Raw genomic sequence first — 25,960 nt, 5'->3', positions numbered from 1 at the left:
TGTCCATAGCTCATCATTCACAACTTTATTGCACAAAGTTTGTTATAAAAACATCCAACCCTCAGACACACAGCTGATAAATAAAAGCAATAAATTAGCTTTTAGAGCTGCAGAAAAACAGCACTTCTTTTTTTTTTTTCCCATCACCACATAAAATACTGTTTTCACTTCCATATAAAAGTCACTGCTAAATATATAAACATGTGTTGGCTCAGAATGCTTATACCCAAATGGAGTGGCAGAAAAACTATTCTACACAGTGAAGCTTAAACCTGCTGTTCTGCATCACTCAACATTGTCACTGCCCTGCTGTACCACAGATATCACTGCAGGGTGTGAAATAATGGTATTTACTCAGTCAAAATGTTCTCCTGAAGTAAACAAATAGGGCTTTGACACAAACAAACAGAATTGGTTACGGTTATCAAAGTGATTATTATATATTATACCATACAAGGACATATGTCCAATTGTACATGTGATGGTATTTTACATGACTGACTATATATTTTTGCTGTACACATTTGTTTGAATATAACAACTCATTCAGATGGAGAATATAGTTTGTCCCACTTTGTTAGTACTTCTTTGATAAAAACTCAAAAAAAAGGTTACAAAGTCTTATGGATACAGTTAACTGCAGTTGACTATAAATCCCAAGTTGCATTTGGGAAGAAACATCCCATTGAGGAAGCGAAAAGCTGTGGTCCATTTCAGGTTACTCATCCTCTGCAGATGCCACTAGACTATTCCAGTTCAAAGGCTCCTTCATGTGCAGCTGCCGCCAACTATCCCAAGATTCATTATGCACCAGTAATTAGAATACACCCCTTCACACCTCACATTCCTCCTTACCTCAAAGGGCCTATGACTGTTTACTGTAAGTGTTAAGGCTACAATGTCAAAGTTCTTTTGCATATAACCATCGTGGTTCAGACCTCTACCTAACAAAAGTGAAGCTGTGAGGTCAAAGTCTGCTCCAGTTTCCAGGATCATGCCGACAGCTCTGACCTCGAACCTTTGAACCTGCACTGTTCATCCAGAGGAGTCGAACCAGCTAGGCAAGACAACCTGCCCACACCTCTCTCGCCCACTCGGCTTGTATTCCTGTGCTCTGGTCCAACGCGGTCTATATGAGCTCTGTGTTCAGTTTCTTCTGAGTTGTGTTGTGTTGAGCATTCAGGAAGCTGATTTGAAAGTCCTGCTCATCATGCCGTGCTTGCTGTCCACTCTTCTGTCCTTGCCATGATGGTGGGGACGATGATGGTGGTGATGATGTCAGGCGCCAGCAGGGAGCACAGTTTTTGCAGTGCCCCTGCAGGACAAAGCTGATGGTCAACACCACCACGCCTAGTGTCATTCCCGCCAGCACCAGCAGGACAATAACCTGGACCTCTGACAGGCGAGGAGCATTGCGCTCATTCACAGTCACCTTAAACATACGGTCGTCAAGACGACTGCTGTTACTGCTAGTCCTCTGATTCCTACCTGCAGTGGTCAGGTGGATTCTGACGTCACCTCCTCCCCCCTCCCACCTATGCGTCGTCCAACCAGGCCTGTGCGCTTCTTGTTTCCTCAGTGGCGTCTCACATGTGGCTCCGGTGTAGCCAGGTCGGCAGATGCAGTGGAAGCCTCCAGCCCGGTCGTGGCAGCGGCCTGCGTTGAGGCAGGGCTGGCTGGCACAGTCATCCAGGTTGACGGTGCAGAAGCGCCCAGTGAAGCCAGCTGGGCAGAGGCACGAGAATCGATTGACGCCATCCAGGCAGGTGGCGCCATTTCCGCAAGGCTTCATCAAACAGTCATTCACATCGGTCTCACAGCGTGGCCCTGTGAAGCCAGCCAGACAGCGACATGTCAGCTCCTCCGCAAATCCATCCGCATCGGCACAAAGACCGCCATTTTTACATGGTGATCTGGAAACAGGAGAGAAAAAGGTATGACGAGGAGGGGAATATTTAGGGGACAGGTGGCAGCAGCTGAGAATGATGGGAATGTCTGTATGAATGTTTTGATCTAAAGATGGCTTGGAGAAAAATCACAGAATGTCATTCTTGCAGGGAACATGAGCAGCTGAGCCACATTTTGTCATAATCCATCACAGCACTGAAGATTTTAATCTGCACCAAAGAAGAGTTGAGTTCCAACATGGCTGAAAACACCAACACCAAGAAAAGAAAGGGGTTAGGGTTAAGATGAGTATACTATGGAGGTCTTATTGCATTAATTCATTGACAAACAGCCTATTGTTCACATGTGAACAAAAGGAAGTTAAGATTTCACTTTTAAGTAAAATGTGGTAGTCAGGTGAGCGACAACCGTGTGTTTGACTTGACACAACACATTACACCCTATATTAATGAGTGTACTGTGTACTCCACAGTGTTCTCCGTAGTGTACTCCAGGTGTAGCTGCCACCTGGAAACCTTCAGATGAAGCTGCTTCCTCTCTGCTGGACAAGCTGCAGTCTCAGACACCGTGACAGCCGCTGGAGGTCAAGCTAGCTTAAAGGGACAATACCCTGCTGTCAGCACATGAGGGTAGTAAATATCCTTGCTGGGACAGAAAGCTGCCGAGATCAGAGGTATTGAAGTCTATATCGAGCTTTGGCTCATCAGACTGTGCTGAGACTTTGTGTAGGCGTGATAAGAGTGACACTCATGATGATGAGTGTGTGTAGGAGCATACACACAGACCTCCTCTGGTGACAGGGTCCATTCTTCAGCTGACAGTTTTGGCCATGGAAGCCTTCAGGACAGAGACAGGTGTATTCACCACTTTCCTCCATCATACAGGTGGCTCCGTTCTGACATGGCTGCTGCTTGGCGCAAATGTGCAGGTCTGAACCAGCAAAGACATACATAAATATGACCAAAATGCAAAAGGCTGATACAAACTGGGAAACCTCATTTAAGACCCATCTCTGACCTTTGCCACAGAAGCGGCCCCCCCAGCCCTGCTCACAGCTGCACTGCCATGGCTGCTCACAGGAGCCATGCACGCAGCCAGGCATCGGCACGCAGTGGTCACAGTGCTCGCCTTCCCATCCAGGGTCACATCTGGAACACAAAAGCCCAATAGCTGTTACTGAGGGTTTTAATACTGGTTATTTTGAAGTCGTGTGAAAGACAAAGAGCTCTCGGTTAGAACCATGATCAAAGCTTGTCTACTTGTCTAACTGGACAAGAAAGGAGTTGCAGTTGCAATCCCCTTAAACATAGCAAACACAAGACTTTCTCTTATGAAAGGAAAGGAGACAATGCTAATAACAAATATGCATATGGAGCATGACATCAGATTAGAAGTTGGAATAAGGATCTGATCAGCTGATTGATGTTTTTGTTTCGTGTGTGACTGATGGATGGCTCACCTGCAGACTCCAGACTCATCACAGTGGCTGTTGGTGAGGTTGCAGCTGCAGTCACTTGATGCAGATTCAGAACGGGACAGATCAGGGACAGCTGATGCCACTGTGAAAGGAAGCTGACATAAGAGCTAGAATGCAACAACGCATTTTTTCTGCCGATTGCTCTGCACAAGTGTGCGACACTGAGCAGCGTAGGTGTACCCTCTTTGTGTATCTTAAGTGCATGTGTTTCAGTCGTCAGGACATATATCAGATCGCAGATGGTTTGACCCCCAACCTCTAACAGTCGGTGAGACACGTGGCATTCAGTGTTTCAGCAACTTGTCTGTCAGTGGGAGAGACAGCTGATGAATACTGGCTGGTCTATTTGAGTAAAACAACTAAATTCCCTGCTCATGGTCTAATGACTCCATCTCTGTTACACCATTGAATAATCACACTTGTTTGTTTTGTTTGTTTCTGTTTCACAGAACCTCACTATGATGTTGACGTTTGACCTTTTAGATATAAAAAGGTCACCACTTCTTTTTAGATATTTAAATTGATAAGCATATGAATTCTTGTCTTACAGTGAAAAACGTGTTTTGTGAGGTTACAATGATCTTTGATCAGCAAACTCTAGCCAGTACATGTGCAAATTTGTGCCAAATTTGTGCAGAAGACATCAGAGATATTGAAAACAACCTTCCATCCCAGCAGACTTTCTCTCTTTAACATAAACAGATCATTTAAATTCCTCTGTGTTGTTTGGAGAAATAAACTGAGGCCCAAACTCAGCAGGAATATCTGCTCCATGTTTAGACCACAGGCCATGACCTTGACCCCTGAGCTGGCAGCAGCTCTGAACACAGGTGAAGTCAAGCTGAAGTGGATCAAGTATCAGCTGGAATGAAGGAGGATTGTTTTCAAAGGGAGTCCTGACAGAGAGACAACAGCCTTGTCCTCCACCCCGGCGGCTCCTGGACCGGTGTGGCACTGCTGGCCTATCCCAGAGATGCCGGGGCAGCTCTCACATAACTCCAACAACAGCTGGGAGGTGCTAAATGTTATCTGAGAAGAGGCAGACAACAGAGAGCAGAGGGTTAATCTGACAGCTGGGAGAGCCCAGATTAACAGAGAACAATAAGATGCCATGGGCCACTGAGCATGCTCAGTGAGGATTCACGCCCACCTGTGCATGCAGCCATGACATGACTGCTCTAACACCAGGCTGAATCACCCTATCAGGACCCTTGATGTGTTCTATGAGGACACTTGAACACACAATGAATGAACAAAGGCCTTTGTGTTATTTTTGTCCAAGAAGGACTCAAAATGAAGTGTTTTTATTACGTCCAGTTATTTTAAAGACAATTAGATGAAAGAAAAAAAAACAAAAAAAAAAAAAAACTTGTTAAATGAAAGAAGAAAATGACCTACAGCAGGGAAGAGTGAGAACAGGAAGACCGAAGAGGAAGAATAGGAACAGAAAAGAGAGGAAGAAGATATTAAATATGTTACTTTCATGTGTTTAAATTCTCTGAAAAAGTCTGTGGTTGAATGTTTCTTGCTGTAGTAGGCTTCAACAGGATGCTGGACAGACAGACCTGCCTGGAATGTATTTAGTGTGTGTATGTTGTCTTCAGTCACGAGTCACATCCTGTAGCTTCACAAGAAAGAAAAAAAAAAAAAAAAAAAAGACTGAAAAGAAGATCTGAGAGAGAGAGAGAGCGAGCTGCCTCCTCAGCCTCCTTTTCTTATGGTGAGTGGAGCTGACTGACAGCTGAGGAGATGCCACATGCACCAAAAGGCTGTGGGTTGGACTCAAACCTGAGCTGCTTTGGTCAGGACAGCGGTTTAATGGGAGAGACTGAAGAGCCCAAATCCAGATTTATTTTGATCATCACTTTCCAGGACATGTGGGACCTGTAGAGGTAATCAAACTGAAATTGAGCCTGAGATACACAAAGAAAAGCCACAACTGTGCGTGTGTGTCTGTGGTTTAGTGTTTCTCTGGATAATTTTAGCTCCTCCTGCTGCTTTAAACATGATGAATGGTCCACTGATTGAAATCACCTCCCTTGCTGCTCTTCTGTTGTGGGATTGGCTGGGTCAGCATCAGCACCTGTTCCTCTCATTAGCCATCCAATCAGAGCTACTTATGAGATGGTGCTAGCAATTCTAACAAAGGTTATTATTGTTTCAGAGGCAGTCTGCATGTTTGCGTGATTACAGACACAAACTAAAGCTGGTGTGAAGATCAGTGCAGTATGTGAAGGGAAGGGAACTAGTCTCCAGTCAGTGACCCTGGTGGCTCTGACTGCAGTGAGCGTACTTTGGGTGAACTATTCTCTGCTTTGAAGACAAAATAGCAATTACGCTCATTTACTGATATGCTATGCTGATTTACTGACTAAAAATGAAGGAAGACTCCATGACTTCACTTTCAGAGCTGCCCTGCTGCTGGCACCTTGGCAGTGACTACCACTGCTTGACTAGGTTCCAGGTTACAGGACAGGCAGGGGAACCACAGAGCAAGTTTTCATACTGCAAAACATTGTAGAACAGGTTGACAAGTGGCAAGAAACACTACACCTGAACTTTGTAGACTTTGAAAAGGCTTTCAACTCTGTCCACCATGACGATTAGGAAGAAGTACGGAATCCAAGAGAAGATTATGGCAGTAATGAGAACATTCTATGATGTCTTCCAGTGTGTAGTTGAAGGAGAACTGTGCAAGTGGTTTGACATTAAAAGCAGCATCAAACATGCATGCAACATGTCAGGATTCTTATTGCTAATCGTTATGGGTTGGGTAAGGAGAAGAACAACTGGACATGGAGAAAATAGAATCAGATGGGAAATTACATCAAAACTTGATGACCTGAACTTTGCAGACAATTTATTATTACTGTCCTCTACGAAACTTCTGAATAAAACCACCCAAATGGATTAAGAAGCTGGCCAAGTAGGACAAAAAACAAATACGAGAATTAATGCAAAAAAAAAAAAACAAAAACACACCACACAATATCAATAGGCGAAACACAGGAAAGGTAGATGAATTGACTTACTTGGGAGCCATAGTCTGCTAAGAGGGAGATGGAATAAAGGACCTCAAAAACCGACTCTCAAAAGCAAAAGATGCATTGATCAGATTTAATAAAAAAAAAAAAAAAAAAAAAAAAACTACCTGGAACTCCAAAAGCATCTCCAGAAGAACAAAGCTACAACAGTATAAGATGCTACTTGTGCCAGTACTGCTTTATGGATGTGACACATACTCAGACAGGAACAAAACAGCCACTGCAATATAGCAATGACACCAGCACCAGAAGACAACTTGGAGACATACTGTCCCCTCATGGTCTGAAGTCAGGACTGTGGCAGCCAACCGTGACTCTGAAGACCTTTTGTGCCACAACACACAATGTGGATAGGTGAATGTGAAGCAAGAAGGGAGGGCAGCATGGTAATATTGTAGTCTGCAATGTTGCCTCACAGCAAGAGGATCATGGGTTCGATTCCCGGGCCTGGGGCCTTTCTGTGTCGAGTCCCAGTGATTCCCCCAAGTACAGTTTCCTCCCACTGTTCAATGACATCTTTTAGGTTAACTGAATTGGCAACTGGTGCTAAATTTTTTTTTTTGGGGGGAGGGGGGGGGGGGGCACGCAATTTACATACATACGTCATGGTTCAGTACGAGCTTGGTACGATGGGGGAAAAAAAAAAAAAAAAGTAGAAAATAATATTTTGGTCCTTTTATTTTTGGCAGGATCCTTTACCGTCTTTTTCACACACACGATGTCCTGTAAGGAATCTAACTGAAAGAGCTCCTCAGGTGCGTATCTCATGTTCCAGTGTTTACACTGGATTATGTTTTACTGGCGTCCTTTACTTAAGGAAGTGAATAAAATAAATTGAACCAAATAAACATTTAAACCACATTTAATTACTATTGACAGTCACCCACAGACTGAAGTAACACAATCTTTTCATAATTATTTGCATCTTACAGCATGTTTGTTTTTAATTTCTGGATTTGATGGGGGCGGCACCCTGGCACCCTCCACTGTTGGTGACTGAATTGTCTGTAGGTCTGAGTGTTTGTTGGTCTCTGTTTGGCCCTGTGATGGACTGAAGACCTGTCCTGGGTGACCCTGTCTTCACCCAGTGTGAGCTGGGATTGGCTCTAGTATCCACTGAGACTCGGAAATGGATAAGCGGTAGAAGATGAATGAATGACTGGGGCAGTAACCACTGTTCTGAGCTGGCTATGGGTTGGGTATGCTGAGCTAAATTCACTGCTTGATTGATATATTTACATGCGTTCTGAAGTTGCAGTGAATTTGAGTGCTCAAACCCAGAGCACAACATTCCTCAAAACAAAGTAGGCCTAGCCATAGTTTGAATGTGATGTGATAGTCACACAGACAAACCTGTGAAACAAAGTGAAAGTTTAAGTTAAAGCCTCAAACTGGAGGACAGACTCAGAATGTGTAACATCAAAGCAGAAATTCAGCGTTCTGTCTCTGAGAAAAATGTTCAATGGTTAGATCAGTCAGCTCCTCCCAGCAGATCTTGACCAAGTGTTGGCATCCTGCGGTGCTTTTTCACTCTTCAGAGCTGAGCTGCAGCACAAAAGACTATCTGCAGAAATTCTGCTAACCTAAAAGCTTATAAACTGATCATCTTAATGAAATGAAAAGATGCCTTATCACATAAAACAGGTGGAGTTTCCTGCTGCTCTCTAACTAACACAACTGTGTCACTTTACAACAGAAAATATTTGATTTCCCTCCTGAAAAACAAATTATTCCTTCACATGTATTTAACCTCAGCATATATCAGGTCTGGACCTTTGAACCTCTCCAGTTTCAGGATTTGTTTGTGAACCTTTCACGCCACACAATCACACTGATTGTATGTCTAGAGTGAATGAAACAATGTCCCAAAATAAGAAGCATCAGCTACGTAAAAATATTGGTGAGTGAGTGAGAAGCATGAAGGTCATTATCTTATCATTATCTTAAAAAAGGTAACAACACCAAGAACAGAGGTCACATTTACAGGCCAAATTAACGAAATGACCCCAAGCACACAATTATCAGCTAGTTAAATGTAACAGCAGCCACCCATCCAAAAGCTACAACCTCAGTGACTCTAACAACATGTAAACAGGTGAGTTTGTTTGTTAATTTTTGTGTGTGTGTGTGTGTATATATATATATATATATATATATATATATATAAAAAATTAACCCAGCAAACTTCTCATGGAAGAGGAAATCAAACTAAACTAGAAATCAAACTAAATTTTGTTTCAGACTGTTAACAGCATGTTGATTTCTGTGGTGAAGTTGGACATTTTACCATGGGATTCTATGGGAACTGCAGACCTCCCGAGACAGCGACCCATCTATCACTTCAAAACATTTGTAAAATAAATAAAATGATAAATATTTCCATTAATTGAGTCTGTAGACATGTTAGGGCATTACTGCCTGAAGATGATTATTTTGCAGCCTGCACTGCTGCTCTCGGGAGTGGGGAGGGCAGGCAGGGAGGGTGAAGAGGGGTGAGGTTATCTGAGCTCCTAAAATTTAGTGATGAGTGAAACAGCAGAGTAAAAAAAAAAATAAATAAAAATATTTAGCTGTGATCACATAGGCTACCCTCACACTCTGCTATAGGGCCCCCCCCCTCCATAAGCAGCCCTGCCAATACCGTCTTCGGCCTGACACCTGTCTGTCCTCGACACCCAGAGCTCCTTTTTGATTAATCACACTGCTGCCTGAGAAGCAGCTCACAGCTGACTCACCCTGGGGTGGGGGTGGGGGTAATTAATCTGTTCTCCTGAGGGGTAAACTGTAATGATGGTGGAGTTGGGGAGGGGCTCAAATGCAGAGAAGTGGCTTGAATTTTGCTGTGTGATTCTGTCTACAATTTCTTTCCCGCTTTCAGTCTAACACAGAAAACAACATTCACATACGCAAAGTCACAACAACATACAAGCCCAATCGCAATAAATCATTTACTGCAAAGTCTGACAGCATGTTAAATTATCACTCAGGTTGTTTGTCATGAATACTAAACAGTGAGATCTGAGGTAAGGTCATGTGAAATCTTCCATGTGATATGTTTCTGGAAAAACTCCACATTTATCAATGCCCGGCTTCTTTTGCTCATCATCTCCTCTTCCTATGTTGCAAAACACTAACTGACAGGAAGGTATGGACAAAAACACAGAAATCACAAAGCCTGTGCAGGGGGACTTTGACTCATTTATTCTGAAAATCTACATGTCTCTTTCAGATATCCAGTTTTACTACCTGCAGAGTAAAAGACCCTGAGATGACCTACCTTGGCCTGTGCAGGAAGGGACAATGAGGACGGTGAGGAAAAAGACACTCAGCAGCAGCAGTACTGCAGCTCTGACTGCAGACATGTCAGCTACGTAGGCAAAGACCTGAAATATAAGAGAGATAAGGTGACTCAGCATTGGAGTTGGGGCCCCATGAAAGGTGAGACGCACACAGCGGCTTCATCACTTGAGTGTCTCCAGCTGTCACCGTCCTGATCAAAGACCTGAACCAGGTGTGAAAGAGATAAATCAGAGCTGCTCCTGCTAGTGTAGGATCAGAGCTGGACCTCAGATCAGCTGTGAACAGGCAGAGGTCACTCACATTCATCCTGACTTTAAGTCACTGTGTTGACTTCTTTTTAGCTTCCTGGTTACAGTGTCAGCAACCGCACAGACCTTTTCACAATAAGTCTGGATGAACAATTGATGTCAAAGATCTGCATTCACGTTTAAATTCACTGCAACCAGTGAAGTGACTTTGACCTTAAACTCATTCAAACTCAACCCACCAAATATACAAACCTCTATGAGGCTCATTAGAGGGACCATTTATTGAACCCAAGACCAGTCAAACCATCAAAAGGACCCAGAATCACTGTAGAGAGTAAAAAAAAAAAAAAAAAAAACCACAGAGATTCAAAACCTCCACAAACACTCAAAGAGATCAGCAGTTCAAAGCCACTACAAAGACTCAAAACTACCACAGACACTGAGAATCAGTATAGCGGTGTTTACAGGTTCTGTAAACAGTAACATTTTAGGTCCCACTGTCAGTGGGTATGACACTTCAGTGCCAATGCATCATGATGTTTGACTGCTGCAGGAGCAGGATGACTGCAGTGTAGACTAAGCCCAAACATGGGTTTATTCCTGACAATAATCAGATCTTGATTTTATGTATCGTTTGGTTTATTTCATATTCCACAATTGAGCCATTTGCTCACAGTTTCCATTGCTGTTGTTGTTTTTTTTTTATATATTAACTTAAACAGTCTGACATCACACTGAGTTGGTTTCTAAAATTTCTAAATTAATTGTAAAATATTAACATTTTCAAAATGTTTGTCAGACCAACTGAGGGGAACCACATGTTACAGCCTGTAATTTGTTGAGTAGTTTAGTAATTGTTGGGAATCACAGTCTGTCTATAAAAGTGGACCTGGACTCTGGGTCTGTGAAGTCAAGTCAATGGTGGAGAGTCTTAAAAAATGTTTTTCTAATGGCCGCCGACGGGGTGCAGCTACTGTGTGATTGGCAGGCTATACCACCCAATCAGGATAGAGCACAGAGCAGGTCAACTTTAGCCCTTGCTCAGAAATGAGGAGATGAGTGAGGGCCCACCAAATATGGTTTAAAAAAAACAAACAAACGACCAAAAAATAAACCCAAGATGCCAGAGGGACAAATTATAAATCTGAAGCTTCAAAACATTAGTTCATAAAACAATGGACGATGTCACAGTTGGTTGATATAGGTTTTTTGGAACATTCTTTGTCCATCTTTGTTTCATTGTATTCCTGTAGTATGTGAAAAGCTGCTGCTCTGTAGTGAAATATTTTGATGACTCTCCAGAGGATTCTTGAAGCCTTGAGATTTAAGGGGTCTCTGCTCCACCATCAGGACGGGTCCCACATGATATGGTGAAGACAGAATCTACATTTAAAGTAGCAGACAAAAGTTAAGTCTTAGAATAGAAACAGAGACAGACCTTGATGTCTGTACAAGAAAGTTTTGTGAGTGACTGCCTTGCTATGTCTGTATATGTCTGCTTTTGTGTGTGTGTCTGCGTTTGGCTGTGCATGTGTGTGTGTGAGCAGTGTAAGTGGAGCTCCTCACTCAGGTGGCTGTCAATCCGGTTGCTGTGTGCTCTTATTGGCCATCAGCCCACAGAGCTCCATCCTCATGTTTCCATGAATCTGCAGGTTTGTTCTCTCTCCCTCTTCCAAGAACTGACAGAGGAAGCTGAGGAGGAGTGTGTCCTGAAGTACAGTCTAGAGAGACAACCTTTCCCAGCTTCCTCTCAGTGAGCTCCAGCTGTGCTGTGATCAGACTGATCCAACCAGCTGCTTCTGCTCTTCATCAGTGGAATAGCAGTTTTACAACAGGAAACTGAAGGTTTTATGGTCTTTAAACTCAACCATTTTAAGTGATGAAAATACACATATCCATTTCCTGTCTCTGTGTGGTTCAGACTGATGTGTCATTCAGTCTGAACCAACAATGGTGATTTAGGTTTAATGTAAACAACCAGTTGTGAACCTTGTATTAAACCACAGCAGGAAACCAAACCTCAACCAGGGGCTTAAAGAGACTGAACAGAACCTGAACAAATTAAATGAACATCAGTGAGGTAGCAGCAGACAGCACAATATACTGCTTAGCTCTGTTGCCCCACAATAAGATGGTAGCAGGTTCAATTCCTGGGCCTGTGATATTTCTAAGTGGAGTTTGTACGTCCTCCCTGTTTCTGTGTAGGGGTGCTCCGGTTTCCTCCCACAGTCCAAAGACATTAAACTTTTTTTTGTGCAAAGACAGCACAACATTGCACAAGCCGAGGTAGACAATACACAAAAAAAGCAAAAAATGTAAAGGGTCATTCAAAATGGAAGTTCAGGGAGTCCAGGGAGGACAGCTTTCTACATACTGCAATTGGATATTACATCAAGCCACGCCTATAGATCCTTTTTCCAGGCCAGATCTATAAGCCTGGACCTCGTTCTACAAGATGCAGTGCATCCCCATGTAGTCAAGAAATGGGTCAAAGGTCCGGTAGAATGAAAAGGGTTTTTTAAAAGACTTCCAGTGGAATGATACTAGTCATGGTTTGTTTCCACTGATTGAAAGTTCAGCGATCCAACAGGCTAAGATACATTTCCGGGCACAGTGTAGCAGTGTGCAAGACGTCTCTGTTGCAAAAATCAGCAGGTGGCTCATCATTCAGTCCCAGCAGGAAATTCCTTGTGCTCAAATGTAGATGGCAATTAAAAATTACATTAAACTGTTGAATAATTGTGATCTAAAACTAAGACAATGAGACCAGCAGCAGATTGGCATTCCCCACCAAGCTCTGACAGAGTAGGACTCATTTTGTGTCTGGTTTCAGGCGTGATATAGGGCCTATGCAAAATCTCGACTTGCCTCTCCCAGGCAGAATTAGACACCAAAACCTTGGAGGGCTGACAGCACAGGGCATTCCAATGCTCAGACTCTATCCAAATCAGATTACCATATAAATGTTTTTAGTAAAATATTTAAGTTGTGTATTGGCCAGTCCTCCAGAGAAATGTAATTACATTGCACAGAATGAAATTTCAAACTAGACATCATGTTTGGGTTAATTGGTGACTCTAAATCGTCTGTAGGTCTGAGTGTGAGTGTGAGTTGTTGTTGGTCTCTGTGTGTTGGCTCTGTGATGGGCTGGCGACCTGTCCTGGGTGACCCTGCCCTCGCCCAATGTGAGCTGGGATTGGCTCTGGCATCCACTGAGACCCGGATATGGATAAGCTAATCTAAAATCATATAAAATGATGATCTTAATGAAATGAAAAGATGCCTTATCACATAAAACAGTGGTGGAGTTTCCTGCTGCTCCCTAACTAACACAACTGTGTCACTTTACAGAAAATATTTGATTTCCCTCCTGAAAAACAAAATATTCCTTCAAATGTATTTTACCTCAACATATATCCGGTTGGACCTTTAAACCTCTCCAGTGAACCTTTCACACCACAGGACACATAATCAGTGTCAGTGTCTAGAGTAAATGAAACATCATGTGCCATGGTCCTCCAAAAACATGAAGCATCAGCTACATAAAGCTATTTGTCATGATGCAGATATTATACTGTGATATTATTTTGTATCATATTAATAGCAGAAATAGTAAATTACCTAAACATGTTTATTTTGAATGTGAGCGCGAAGAGTTGTGTAATTTTACTAAACTGCAGTAGCAGGTCTATGCAGTGTCCAGCTGTTAACGGGCTAACATGCTAACAGGCTAAAACACCAAAACTGTGCTCCAATTTGAGTCCTTCAGAGCCTTCATGTGAAGACTGCTAGTGTCTCAAAAGTGAGAGCATCTATTGCATTTTGAAGGCTCCTTTGAATGCAGCGCAGAAATTTTCTGAGCACCAAAAGACCCAAGAGCTCCATCAAACGTTTCCAAAATATTGTTCAGACCCTAGCAAAGAAGGCAAACGACATATTTCATATCCAAGTGTTGTTTTTAATCCCAGTCGAACTACAGTCGAACCCATCCAGGAGCTTAAAAGCCTGACATTTTATTAAAAAGGTTATGTGTCGTCAGGGTTGCTAGGCAACAGTCATACTTGCAATGCAAAAGGCAGGAACAGGTGGTGAGGCAAAGCAAAAACCATCTAGATGGGACTACATCATTGTTTCCAAAGTGCTTGGTGTCTGCAGAGAAAGTAGACATGGCGGTGTTTTTAAAATTAAGATGTAGCAGTGTGACTGTACGCTCTCTGAGACTGGCGCATGAATGAATCAGTGAGCCCTGAACTTCCCACTTGTTCTCTTTAAAGTGAAAACTAGTGCCAAATACTTATCACAAAAAAAAACCCAAATTGTTAAATGAAGTATACTTGCAAGTTGACACTGTAACATATCTAAACCTACAGGTCTAAACCTCATGCTCAGAAGAATTCCACTACCATCACAGCTGTTATCAGAAAAATAAATGAAAGCCTGAAAATCTAAGCAGGCAGCGGCCAATGTTTGGCCTGTGCTGCTTGCCATAGATGTGACCTCATACCAGTTATGTTTCAGACTGTGAACTTTGGGGTTCTCTTTGGGGTCAGTTGAACAGACAACTGGAGGTTTCATCCTTCATTTGAGCTAAAAACGTTCCCCCTGCTGTCTTGGTGCTAAACTGGGATAAATTCCTGCTCTTCTTACTCTGGATCTAACCAAAGCTCGGATTGTTCCTTGAAACTGAACCTGCAGAGGACTTTAAATCTTGTGATCTGTCCTGCTTCCAGCTTCCTGTTCTTACCTGCTGCTTCCTGTTGGAGGTTCCTGTGTCCTCGTTGCCTGTCTTCAGGTTTTGTCGTCAGATCTCTTCCTGCTCTTTGCTGTCAGATCTTCATATTGACTGTTTTCGTCTGTGTTTGTCTCTTCTTCCTGCTCACAGCTTTAGTCTTTGAAGCCTTGTTGCTGTAGCGACAGACCTTGAGGTCGTGCTGCCCACACACTCGATTGGCAGGCGTCTGCAGCGGGAAACAACGAGCAGGATCATTTTTCCTGAGATTACAGTGACAAACACAACCTCCACAAAGACAGGAACTGACATGCCTGGATTACTGAGTGTGTGTGAGTGTGTATAAATGAGTATCTTCCAGGCTCACATACCAAAGCACATGTTTGTGTGCGTATGCATGTATGCGCGTGCGCACACACACACACACACCCTTCCTTTTAGTGTTTAGTTGAGAAAGTAAAGACTGAGGGGAGTTTGTGTCTGTGTGTGTTTGAGAAAGGATAGCAACAGGTGGCCAATTTAATGCTTCAACATGTATTCACTCACACACACACACACACACACACACACACACACACACACACACAGAGTTGAAGAGTTTCAGTCAGGATTTAGAGCCCATCATAGCACAGAAACAGCGCTGGTTAAAGTCTCCAATGACATTCTAATGGCCTCAGACAATGGATCAGCCTCCATACTTCTCCTTCTAGATCTTAGTGTTGCATTCGACACCATAGATCATAATATTTTACTACAGAGACTGGAACATGAAATTGGAATTAAAGGAACTGCACTAAAGTGGTTCAAATCCTACTTATCAGATAGACATCAGTTTGTTCATGTAAACAACAGCTCCTCCTCATGTACTGTAGTCAGTCATGGAGTCCCGCAGGGTTCGGTACTTGGACCAATCCTCTTTACGCTTTATCTGCTTCCTCTAGGCAACATTATCAGGAAACACAGCATCATTTTCCGCTGCTACGCAGACGATACTCAGCTGTACCTATCAATGAGGCCAAATGAAGTCAGTCAGATAGTCAGACTGCAGGCATGTCTTGAAGACATAAAAGTCTGAATGACTGGAAATTTTTTACTTCTCAACTCTGACAAAACAGAAGTTATTGTACTCGGTCCTAAGCACCTCAGAAAAATACTATCTAATCATCTCATCAGTTTGGACGGCATTACTTTGGCCTCCAGCTCCACTGTAAGAAACCTTTGACCTTTGAGTAATTTTTGACCAGGACATGTCCTTTGTCCCTCACATAAAACAAGTTAGTCGGGCAGCTTTCTTCCACCTGAGAAACATTAGGAAAATCAGAAACATCCTTTCTCAGGATGATGCAGAAAAAACTAGTCCATGCATTTGTAACTTCTAGGCTGGACTACTGTAACTCATTACTATCTGGATGTCCAAACAAATCTCTAAAAGGCCTTCAGTTAATTCAGAACGCTGCTGCACGAATATTAACAGGAACTAGGAAAAGAGATCACATCTCTCCCGTGTTAGCTGCTCTTCATTGGCTGCCAGTAAAATATAGAGTAGAATTCAAAATCCTTCTTTTAACATATAAAGCTCTTAATGGCCAAGCTCCATCGTATCTCAGAGAGCTCATAGTTTCTTACTGTCCTAGCAGGCCACTCTAGATGGAGGTTTACTTGTGGTTCCTAGAGTCTCCAAGAGTAAATCTGGAGGCAGATCGTTCAGTTATCAGGCTCCTCTTCTATGGAACCAACTCCCAGCATCGGTCCGGGGGGCGGACTCTTTAGTAGCTTTCAAGACCAGGCTTAAAACTTTCCTGTATGACAGAGCGTACAGTTAAAAAGTCCTCTACTCTTTAGGTATGCTGCTATAGGCTGGGGGAAGGACTGAGCTTCTCTCTCTCTCTCTCTCTCTCTCTCTCTCTCTCTCTCCCCCTCTCCCTCTTTCTCTCTAACTCCCTCCTTGCATGCGCTGATAAAAACCATCCTTCTTAAAAAAAAAAAACAAAAAAAACAAAACAGTTTCACCCAGTTCTACGCATTTATACTGCATTTACTAACCATGTTCTGCCAAAGTCTCTGTCTCTCCCAGTTCCTCTCCTCTCTCTCCCTGTGCTGTCGCATCTCCATCCCATGTTCCTGCAACACCTGCTGGTCCCATATAGCAAGAGCAATTCTGTATTACAGCTCAACTCCATGAACTTCATGCAACAACATGTTCCTGCCTACACCCCCCTCCCCCCCCCCCCCCCCAATGCCTCTCTCTCTCTCTCTCTCTCCCCCCCCCCAACCGGTCGAGGCAGATGACCGCCCCCCCCTGAGCCTGGTTCTGCTCGAGGTTTCTGCCTCTTAAAGGAACTTTTTCCTTGCCACTGTTGCCAAGTGCTTGCTCATCGGGGGATCTGTTGGGTCTCTTTAAATAAATTTATAAAGAGTTTGGTCTAGACCTGCTCTATATGTAAAGTGCCTTGATGTAACTTTGTTATTATTTGGCGCTATACAAATAAATCTGATTTGATTTGATTTGATTTGTGGCTGAAGATGAATGAATGAATGGACAAACATGGAACCAGGAAAGTCTACTGATGTGGTGGTAACACTGGACTCAAACACAGTGACCAAACACAGCCCAGCAAAATGAAACTTCTGACCAAAAATGTTTTGAGTCTGGACCATGCACCTCCACATTTGGGCACATTCTGTTCTCCTCCGATGTTGTTGGACAGCTGAAAGATGTGTCCATATGTGGAAGTTGCATTTGGCAATCATGGCATTTAAGGGCTAGACTCAGGCCCAAGTATAGACAATTCATTTTGCTATGTGGGCACAATGCATGGATCTATGTTTAAAGGCATAAAGGAACAGAATTAATCTTTTAGCAATGCCACATGCCACAAGTCTTAGGTGTAAAACGTGAAATGAGTGGGCAACAAAACAGGATTTTGAAAATGTGGAGTGTGTAAAATGTACCCAACTGCACACTTATTATTCTGCCCACCATACCAAAGAATCTGATGTTTCCACTCAGCTGCTGATTTTTCCACTCACACAAGTCTGTGTGATGAGGCTCTAATAAAACATAAAAGCTGAAAAATTAAAACAATTAAATCAGAGTGTGGTGGTCCACAGCAGCACCATCTGCTGTTTCTGGATGAATATCTGAGGGCAGACTGGGGTGCTGCTGCTCCCTGAAACCCACGTTGCCTTTTTCAAGCTAAATTACTGCTATTTACATTTTCTGTCTGCCAGAGTATTTTCCTGTAGCAGCAGACTGCAAAGAGCAGATATAATGTTTCCCCTTCAGGATAAACACTTAGTACGGGAACACAAACAGACAGTGTGAGGCAAATTATTGCTCCTCTGTGCAGGTATAACTGCAGGAGGGTGAAAATGTTTAATAATAAAAACTAAAACAGTACGTACAGCTCAGCAGATGGTTACATATGCATGCTGTGTTAAAACTGCAGGAGTAATTCCATTATTTCATGTATGCAGAGAAATTGATAGGGAGCAAATTCAGATAAGCTAATAATCAGCTCTTTGTAATGCCATGTACTTGCCAAAGCAGTACGGCAGATTTAAAAAGATGCTTATTTTAAATTTTGTCTATGGTTCTAACATTAGCATCAACAATTGTTTACTTCCAAATCCTGGAACATCCACATGAACGGCAGGACACAAGGTTTCCCAGGAGAACATCACACTATCTCCACCAGCAGGTCTTCTTCCCATAATGCATCCTGGTGCCATTTTCCCCAGGTAGGAGACAGAACCATGTAAAAGAAAACCTGATCCACAAGACCAGTCTACCATCTGCCATTGCTCTGTGGCCGTGGTCTGAGGCTCATGTGTCCATTGTAGGATATTTTGGTGTGATGGACAGGGGACAGCGTGGACACCCAGACCAGTCTAGTACACAACAAACAAATGTTCTTAGAAAGCACTTGTGACACCTTTCTAACAGAACCAGCATCAACTTCTTCAGTTAATATCATATTAGGGCTAACTTCAGTGAGCTGTTTGTGTATTTTCTAGCTAGCTCATTAACTGTATCTAGCTGCTTATAATCTGCATCTCAAATTAGTTGCCACATTCTTCAGAAGACATCATTTTTGAAAGGTGTGGAAATTCATTGAAAATATATATTTAAGTCACCAGTGCTGATATATTTAGTTTTCACAACCATTTGTAGCAAGCTAAACACATTAATTTTCTTTTCTTTTTTTTTTTCTAAATCCTGAAGCTTCTGTTCAAATTTCCACTTTCATCAACACAAATGCTCAGAAACAGACTTTGGAATTTACAATTCATTCAATTAACATGCAGTGGTGATGTCAGTCAACACAACATTCAGATTTGACTGATGGGTTTTTTTGTTTTGACGATTTGATGAGTTGTAAATAGGATCATACCTTATACATTAAGAAATATTTGTTAAACTGACTCTCGCTGAAATCACACCTACGAACTAATGTTAAGGTTGGCTGAGCCTTTCAATTTCTGAATTGACAAATACATTTATTTTCACTTCTTATATTTCTTTTCGGCTAGCGGGTTGGAAAAAAGGAGTTTGACATTGGCTTTGTTGTTGTGTCTCAGTTCTGACAGGTTTGACTTTAAAACGCTCAGAGGAAAATAATCCACCTAAAGGAGCACTCACTCCACCCTGCAGAGGTCAACTGCTGCCATGACAACAGAGGATGAATCTGTCTGGTGATGTTTCTGATGGTTTCATCAGAAACTAAAATGGAGAAGTCCTTTGGGCTCCAGCAGTGCATGTAGCTCACATCTGTGTTTCATCTGTCAGCTCCTCATATTAGAAAGCCAGACTGTCTTCATCTGGGGTCAAAGGTCATGCAATAGATGTGTGTATCCAAGGATCATTATCAGTTGTATGCAGGGTCAGGGTTAGCTTCACATTGAGTCCTTCCTTCATCTGTTCACTGATGTTGACTTAACCTGATGTTTGTTGCCTTGAAATACTCACCAACAACTCCTAACCTACACAAGTGCCATATGCCACACTGACTGTAAAACCGTCGCATTTCAAGGATCACAACCTTCAGAGATTACATTTGAAGACTGATAGTGTCACAGCAGTGTGATTGTGCCTCTAATGCGTGGGAACTTCGTGGCCCAATTTTATCCCAAAATTTATTGCACCAATGAAATTTATATGGCAGTGGACAACACCACAGGAACCTAAGAATCCTGCTAAATGAATATATTGGGTTTCAGCTTATCCAAAGTTAAATTAAAAAAAAAAAGTATTTAATTAATTAATAATTTTTTTTTAATCAATCTTGCTAGGAGCAGAGCTCATACACAGATAGGCAGGGGTTAGGCATCAGCAGAGTCAAAAACAGTCTGAACAGTCGAAGTACTAAACGGGACAAGGAAAGAGCAAAAAACATGGAGGTATGTATACTGAAAAAAGAAAAAAGAAGGAACCTTGACAATCTGCCAGGGTAGTCATGGAAAACTACGCGTATGAGTACTGAGTGGATGATTGGTGATGGCAAACTGGCATAACTGACAACTGGTGGGAAACTTAACAGGAAGTGGAAGTGAAACAAGGATGCTAGAGAGGTTAACAAACGAAAACAGAAAGTGAACAGAATCTGAAAAATGTCTGAATGTAGTGAGCATTACACATTTTGCAACCCAATAGCCAGTACTAGTACAGTTGGTGATGCAAAGTAGAAATCACATGGAGGTATTAATTGAATTCAGCTTTGGAAACATCCCTATAGCTGTCATTGCCCATGAAGATCTGGCCCCCAAAATAGGGACGCAGAGCTTCTGACTCTGGTACGGTCTCCATTCAAATCAAAAGCTGTTGTAGTTGTAGGATCTGAGATGTTAAGGGATTTCTTTGGGTCAGATGCTATGTTGCACATTGTATTATATGTTAAGCACAAGTGCTATCAGGACCATGAAGCAAACTACCCACAACAAAAAGACTGGCATCCAATGGAGTCTGACAGAACACAGAGAGGACTGAGAGCTGTTAGTGTGCACTCAGGCCTCGGGTCTGATTCAATCAGCTGTTTGTACAGATACTTGCTGTATTTTGAATAAACTCCTGCGACACCAGACCTTGAAGGCCTTTTTCTCCCAAACATTCAGAAGTATTAGTTGCTGATTTTTGAGATCATTTGTTAATGTCGGGCACTGGTGTCTGACCTCCTCTGGCCCATAGCCAGACAGTTTGTGCACGCCCACACACATTTCAGGTAAACACTTCAAACCAAATCCTCTGAGATTGGACGGTGTGGCTTGGGGGTGGTTTGGAGTGTAGCTGAGGGGCGTCACTACTTTGTTGTGACATCACAAAGTTTCAGAATACCTGACCTTTGGTACATTCACCGTATTAATACAGAATCTAGAGTTTATCTATAATCAGAGAACACATGGAAGTCAAACTATGGACCGTATGTATCTTTAATTATATCTGCAAAAACAGCCAAGGCCTCAAGATTCATCAGGCCAGGATGAAGTGTTTGGAGTAGGAGAAAGTGTCACAGCGCACAGATACCACATCTGATGAGACGCAGGAGGAGCCGAGCCAGGAAGCACCCCTCAGAGCCCGCAGCCTCCATGTGGCATTACCTGTTCCCCCAAGTATGTCTCTGGCAAGATTTGCCCCAGCAGCAACTACATGGACACGCTGGTGCAGAAGGGAGGGATCTCTGGAGTACAGAGGTGTCTAGAACACACTCAGCTGGTGACTCATCCCAGAAGCCCGGGAGAACAAGGGGGATCTCAGTGCTGTGGTTAGAGCTAGTTAATGCATATGGCTCCATCCCACACAAATTGGTCCAGACCACCATGACCGAACATTATGTGCCACACCACGTTGCAGATCTCATTCTGGATTATTACGACCAGTTCAGGATGAGAGTCACAGCAGGGGAGGTAACATCAGAGTAGCACAAGTTGGAAATGGGGATAATCTCAGGCTGCACTGTCTCAGTTGCCCTTTTTGCCCTGGCAATGAACATGATTGTGAAGTCTGTGGAACCAGAGTGCTGGGGGGCCCCAAGACCCAATCAGGGCGTTTATGGATGACATGACAGTCACCACAGAGTCAGTGCCAGGATGCAGGTGGATCCTCCAAGGGCCAGAAAGACTCATCCAGTGAGTTTGGATGGGATTCAAACCAGGCAAGTCAAGATCGCTAGTGGTGAAGAAGGGCAAGGTCACGGACAGGTTCCACTTCAACATCGAAGGGTCAACGAAACCATCAGTCTAAGAGAAGCCTGTCAAGAGCTCGGGCAAGGTCTTAGACCTCATCATACTTTGCATATCTGCAGGACTCCTGTCAGCCATTATAGACAAATAAAGAAAAAAAATAATGTAAATGGTGCAGCAGGTCTTCTTCCACCCCTGCTGTTCAGTTCTCACTGCCGCTAAAAAATCTTCAACCCTGCACCACCTCTGAGTTTCTCAGTTTTGTAGTGAAGAAGCCTCTCTTGTAATGTAACTTGAACATTACCGAACATTTCCTAACAACCTTTGGTTTGTCTTTCCAACGTGCTACAACTAATCTGAAATGCCTTTATTCACACTTCCAGGATCAAGAAAGACAACTTTATATATCAAATTGTAAGCACAGACTATGTTACATCCTTTAGCTTATCAGCAAGAAAAAAAGAAATCACCAAAAACCTGCAACAACAGTGATGACATAGGACACAGAAGCAACAGTGAAGGGACAAAACAGCCAAACTGCAGATCACAAATCAGAGCACTCATATATTTACATCTAGCTGTAAAGTCAGAGTCTCAAGATTTAACACAACACAACATTCAGTGATAAACATGTCCCGTTTGATCTGCGTGAAGCTTTAACAGCTTTAATGTGTTTTCCCTGAGAAGTGATTTAACAGCATCGGTGGGATTCTGAGCTCATGCTGCAGAGATGCATGAATGCTGCCTGCAGAGGTGAAAGCTCTTTCATGATAGACTGAGGATGCTGACAGATTTCACCATTTCAACATTTTTACTGCACGATTTCCATTTAAACAAATACATGAATACCACAAAATGGAAAACTAAAAAAATAAATAAAATGCAGTTACGTGTGTGGAGATTGTTGGAGGTGATTCCCGTTTATTTTATCAGAAGAGGTCAATCTAAATGCACTGGTCAATTATGCTTATGTACCTTGGCCACTACATGAATTAAATGTTATAATATGATAAATGTAAGCTATCAGTTGATGACCATACTTACATACATATGCAACTTCTGACCAACCCATATCAATTTCAGGCTTAAAAACACTTCTCTCGTATAAACCACGCCAATTTCCGGTTCAAGTCCCGCCCCTTACAAGTACGAATATGTATACAGATAGTAGTGTACTCGATCATCCCTATTTTATAGACATGATTGAACAATAAAAGGAGAGAGGTCATGGTGGGACACCCTAGGAAAGTGTATGCAGTCTCTGAAGGGCTGACATTAATTTTGTAATTACAAGTAATGCAATTCTAATTACATTTGCTCCATCCCACATATGACTATTGTATAATTGACTCAGTTTATTCTTAAAAATGTATCTCAAAGAAACACTGCTCTGAGTTGATTGGTGTCTGCAAGTGATATCAAGATCAGGTCACACAAACACGACTAGAACTATTACCAATAATGCACACAAATACTACTACTTCTGTTAATAATGCACAAAGACGAGAGATTCAGCCAGAAGTGAAAATATTGCACTGTAAAATTACTTTGTTATAATTTAAAAAGCATTTTAATGTTTTGCCAAATGCACCATGACCAAGTGCTTATGCAGAACACTTTAGCATTACTGTGTTAACTGGTGCAGCAGCTTCACCTGCTTTATAAATTGGTTAAACCTTTTTTTATAATATATATATAAAAATGTAGTCTGACCACATTAGCTAGCAATTGAAAATAAAATAATGAAGTTACTGAAAATGACAAACCATCATTGAAACAGATACAGATACATATTGATAGAGTGTAACATTTCAGTTCCTGAGTGAATCAGAGAGAGTAGGAAGGTTTTATCAGTGTTAAACAGCTCTTACCTTCAAATGACAGCTCCCTCCTCTGCTGTGCTCATGTCACAAAGCTCCTTAATAGTCTGTGCACTCAGTCTCTGCTGCCCTGGAAAGCACACATGAACACACCCTTAGTTCCTCTGAAGGTTATTTTAAAAAAGGTATGTGTTTGTGTTTGAAGCTGCAGACAAACGACAAGGAGACTCTCCTCCACCCTCCTGCCCTTTTCATTTAACACACTCCCCTCTACAGGGTATGTTGGGGTCAGACCCTTTACAGGGGGTGGAGGGGAGGGTGGCTGGTTCTCCTGGTGTTTGTCAGAATAACTGTGGTGTTAAATTAGATTTGATCAGGCGAGAATCATCACACTAACACGCTGAGGCTATGCGTGTTTGTGTCCACCTCTACAGTCAGGTGTTAATAAGTGTTGATTGGGCTTATAAACACTGTCAATGCCAGTTTTAACGCTTTCACAGATAAAGAAAAAGCTGTGTGATGTTGTGAACAAGGCTGCAGTTGACAACAGTGCACAAAATGTGAGCAGTTCATGTACAAATTTTTAAGACCAAAAGCCCAAAGAAAAACAATATGAACTCGGTGGGCTAATCTTCACCCTGTTTGAGCCAATCTGATAAAGTATTAGTAGACACATTAATGAGACCTCAGTCTTTGCATTTCCTTGTGTAACGGCTGCTACATGTAAGTCCAGCTAATAACTGATACACTAGAAATTATTTAAAGTAAGGCGAGTATCAGAGAACTCCAGGTTCAGCTGCAGAGCCTGAAAGAATCAGTGTTAGCAGACAGATGACACACAAACAACCGAAATAAGGCAGTTCGAGTTTAAATGTACAATATGCAAATGAATAAACACATTACAGTCCCAGCCTCTCTAAGCCAGCTTCCTCTGCTTCACAACAGCACATTAGATGGGCCTGGAATAAAAACTGAAATAATGGTGTCCCCTGTGGAGATTCCTTTAAGCAATAAAATAAAGAACCAGGTATGTTTCCCAATGTGCCATGCTCCTTTAATTCTCTTGTGTGTGTGTGTGTGTGTTCTTCTTGAAATCTTTTCCCTTGGTTGCTGGCCACTGACCACACACAGGGTTCAGATCCCCAAGTCAACAAAACCAATGCATGCCCACAGTGCAGAATGCATACGTTAAAATCTGTTCGCTATTTATCTCATTAAGTTATCACCATCATTCAAGCTTTCTTCTCAGGTATAACCAACTATCAAGGACATACAGCACTAATCGTTATGAAATGCATAGATAGGTATCATACAAGCTTTCTTAGTGCCAATGAGGAGTCAACATGTACTCCTGTTTCACAGTATCAATTTAAACACACAAAAAATCTTATAATATGGCAGATAACATCATAATTTATGGTTCTAACATCTCAAATCTATTCATACTTTAACCACTTTTAATATTAAACATTTTTGCGTGTATCAAAATGCCAGCGGTACACAGAGTACACAACTTCACTACTTGAGTGAAAGTACAGATACTTCTTGTCAAATATTATTCCAATATAAGTAAAATTAGCTTTGTCAAAACATTACTTAAGTAAAAGTATAAAAAACGTACCTCAGGAAATCCAGGAAAGTAGCTTTACTGTCATTAATACACTGATGTGATTCTTCTACAGACACATTTATAGCTCAAAAATACCTTCAGTTAAAGAGGCCTTACAAGAACCGGTCTCTGGAGGGGTCCGGTCTAGTCTCTAGCCTCTGGAGGGGTCTGGTCTCGGGGGCGGTCTCTAAGTACAAAACATGGTTTATATGGATACAATAAACACAGTCTCAAACTCCACAGGGTCTGGGGGTCCAGTTTGTGGAGGTCTGTGGGGGTCCGGTCTCTGCTGGTGGTGTTGTGTTACCACATGTTGTGTCTCTGTTGTTCGCCTTGATTAATAGACTGTCCTGTGTGCTCCATGTCTAGTTCCTCCCCGCCTCCTTTTATGATAGTACTTGTCATATATTCAGGATGACAGCAAAAATGGAGGCGAGAATTTGTTAGTTAGAGTCGTGGCTCTGCACTTTAGCTAGCCCAGCTTATGCTAGTGCAGCTAGCTATAAAGCTAAGTCTCGTTTCACTTTAGCTTGGCTCGTTGATGCTGGTAACCATGGTAACTAGTAGTCTGGGCTAATTTCGCACACACAGAGGCGGAGTAGTTGAACACATGGACCCGCTTTATTCAGCTCTTTTCTTCCTTCGAACA

The 25,960-nt window shown here is 42.4% G+C and overlaps 1 protein-coding gene across 6 annotated transcripts; it reads right to left on the bottom strand.

The window, feature by feature from the left end:
* Nucleotides 1–23,797, bottom strand: dlk2 (delta-like 2 homolog (Drosophila)). 6 transcript variants are annotated; one of them, XM_029521758.1, is made up of 7 exons: nucleotides 23,754–23,797; nucleotides 14,722–14,935; nucleotides 9,707–9,812; nucleotides 3,368–3,467; nucleotides 2,926–3,056; nucleotides 2,694–2,838; nucleotides 1–1,913 (listed from the first exon to the last, which is right to left on the bottom strand). In XM_029521758.1, exons 3-7 carry the CDS (start codon nucleotides 9,789–9,791, stop codon nucleotides 1,130–1,132), a joined length of 1,245 nt encoding a protein of 414 aa, XP_029377618.1. In that variant the 5' UTR covers nucleotides 9,792–9,812; nucleotides 14,722–14,935; nucleotides 23,754–23,797; the 3' UTR covers nucleotides 1–1,129. The 6 variants fall into 6 exon arrangements, with proteins under 6 accessions (XP_029377618.1, XP_029377620.1, XP_029377619.1 ...); XM_029521760.1 differs by lacking the exons at nucleotides 14,722–14,935; nucleotides 23,754–23,797 and adding exons at nucleotides 4,049–4,414; nucleotides 5,174–5,269; XM_029521759.1 differs by lacking the exon at nucleotides 23,754–23,797 and having other exon boundaries at nucleotides 14,722–14,993.
* Nucleotides 23,798–25,960: the final 2,163 nt, after the last annotated feature.

This window comes from Echeneis naucrates, chromosome 15, assembly GCF_900963305.1.
Source record: "Echeneis naucrates chromosome 15, fEcheNa1.1, whole genome shotgun sequence".
NCBI classification, from domain to species: Eukaryota; Metazoa; Chordata; class Actinopteri; order Carangiformes; family Echeneidae; genus Echeneis; species Echeneis naucrates.
This window is presented reverse-complemented; position numbering and strand designations above follow the sequence as displayed.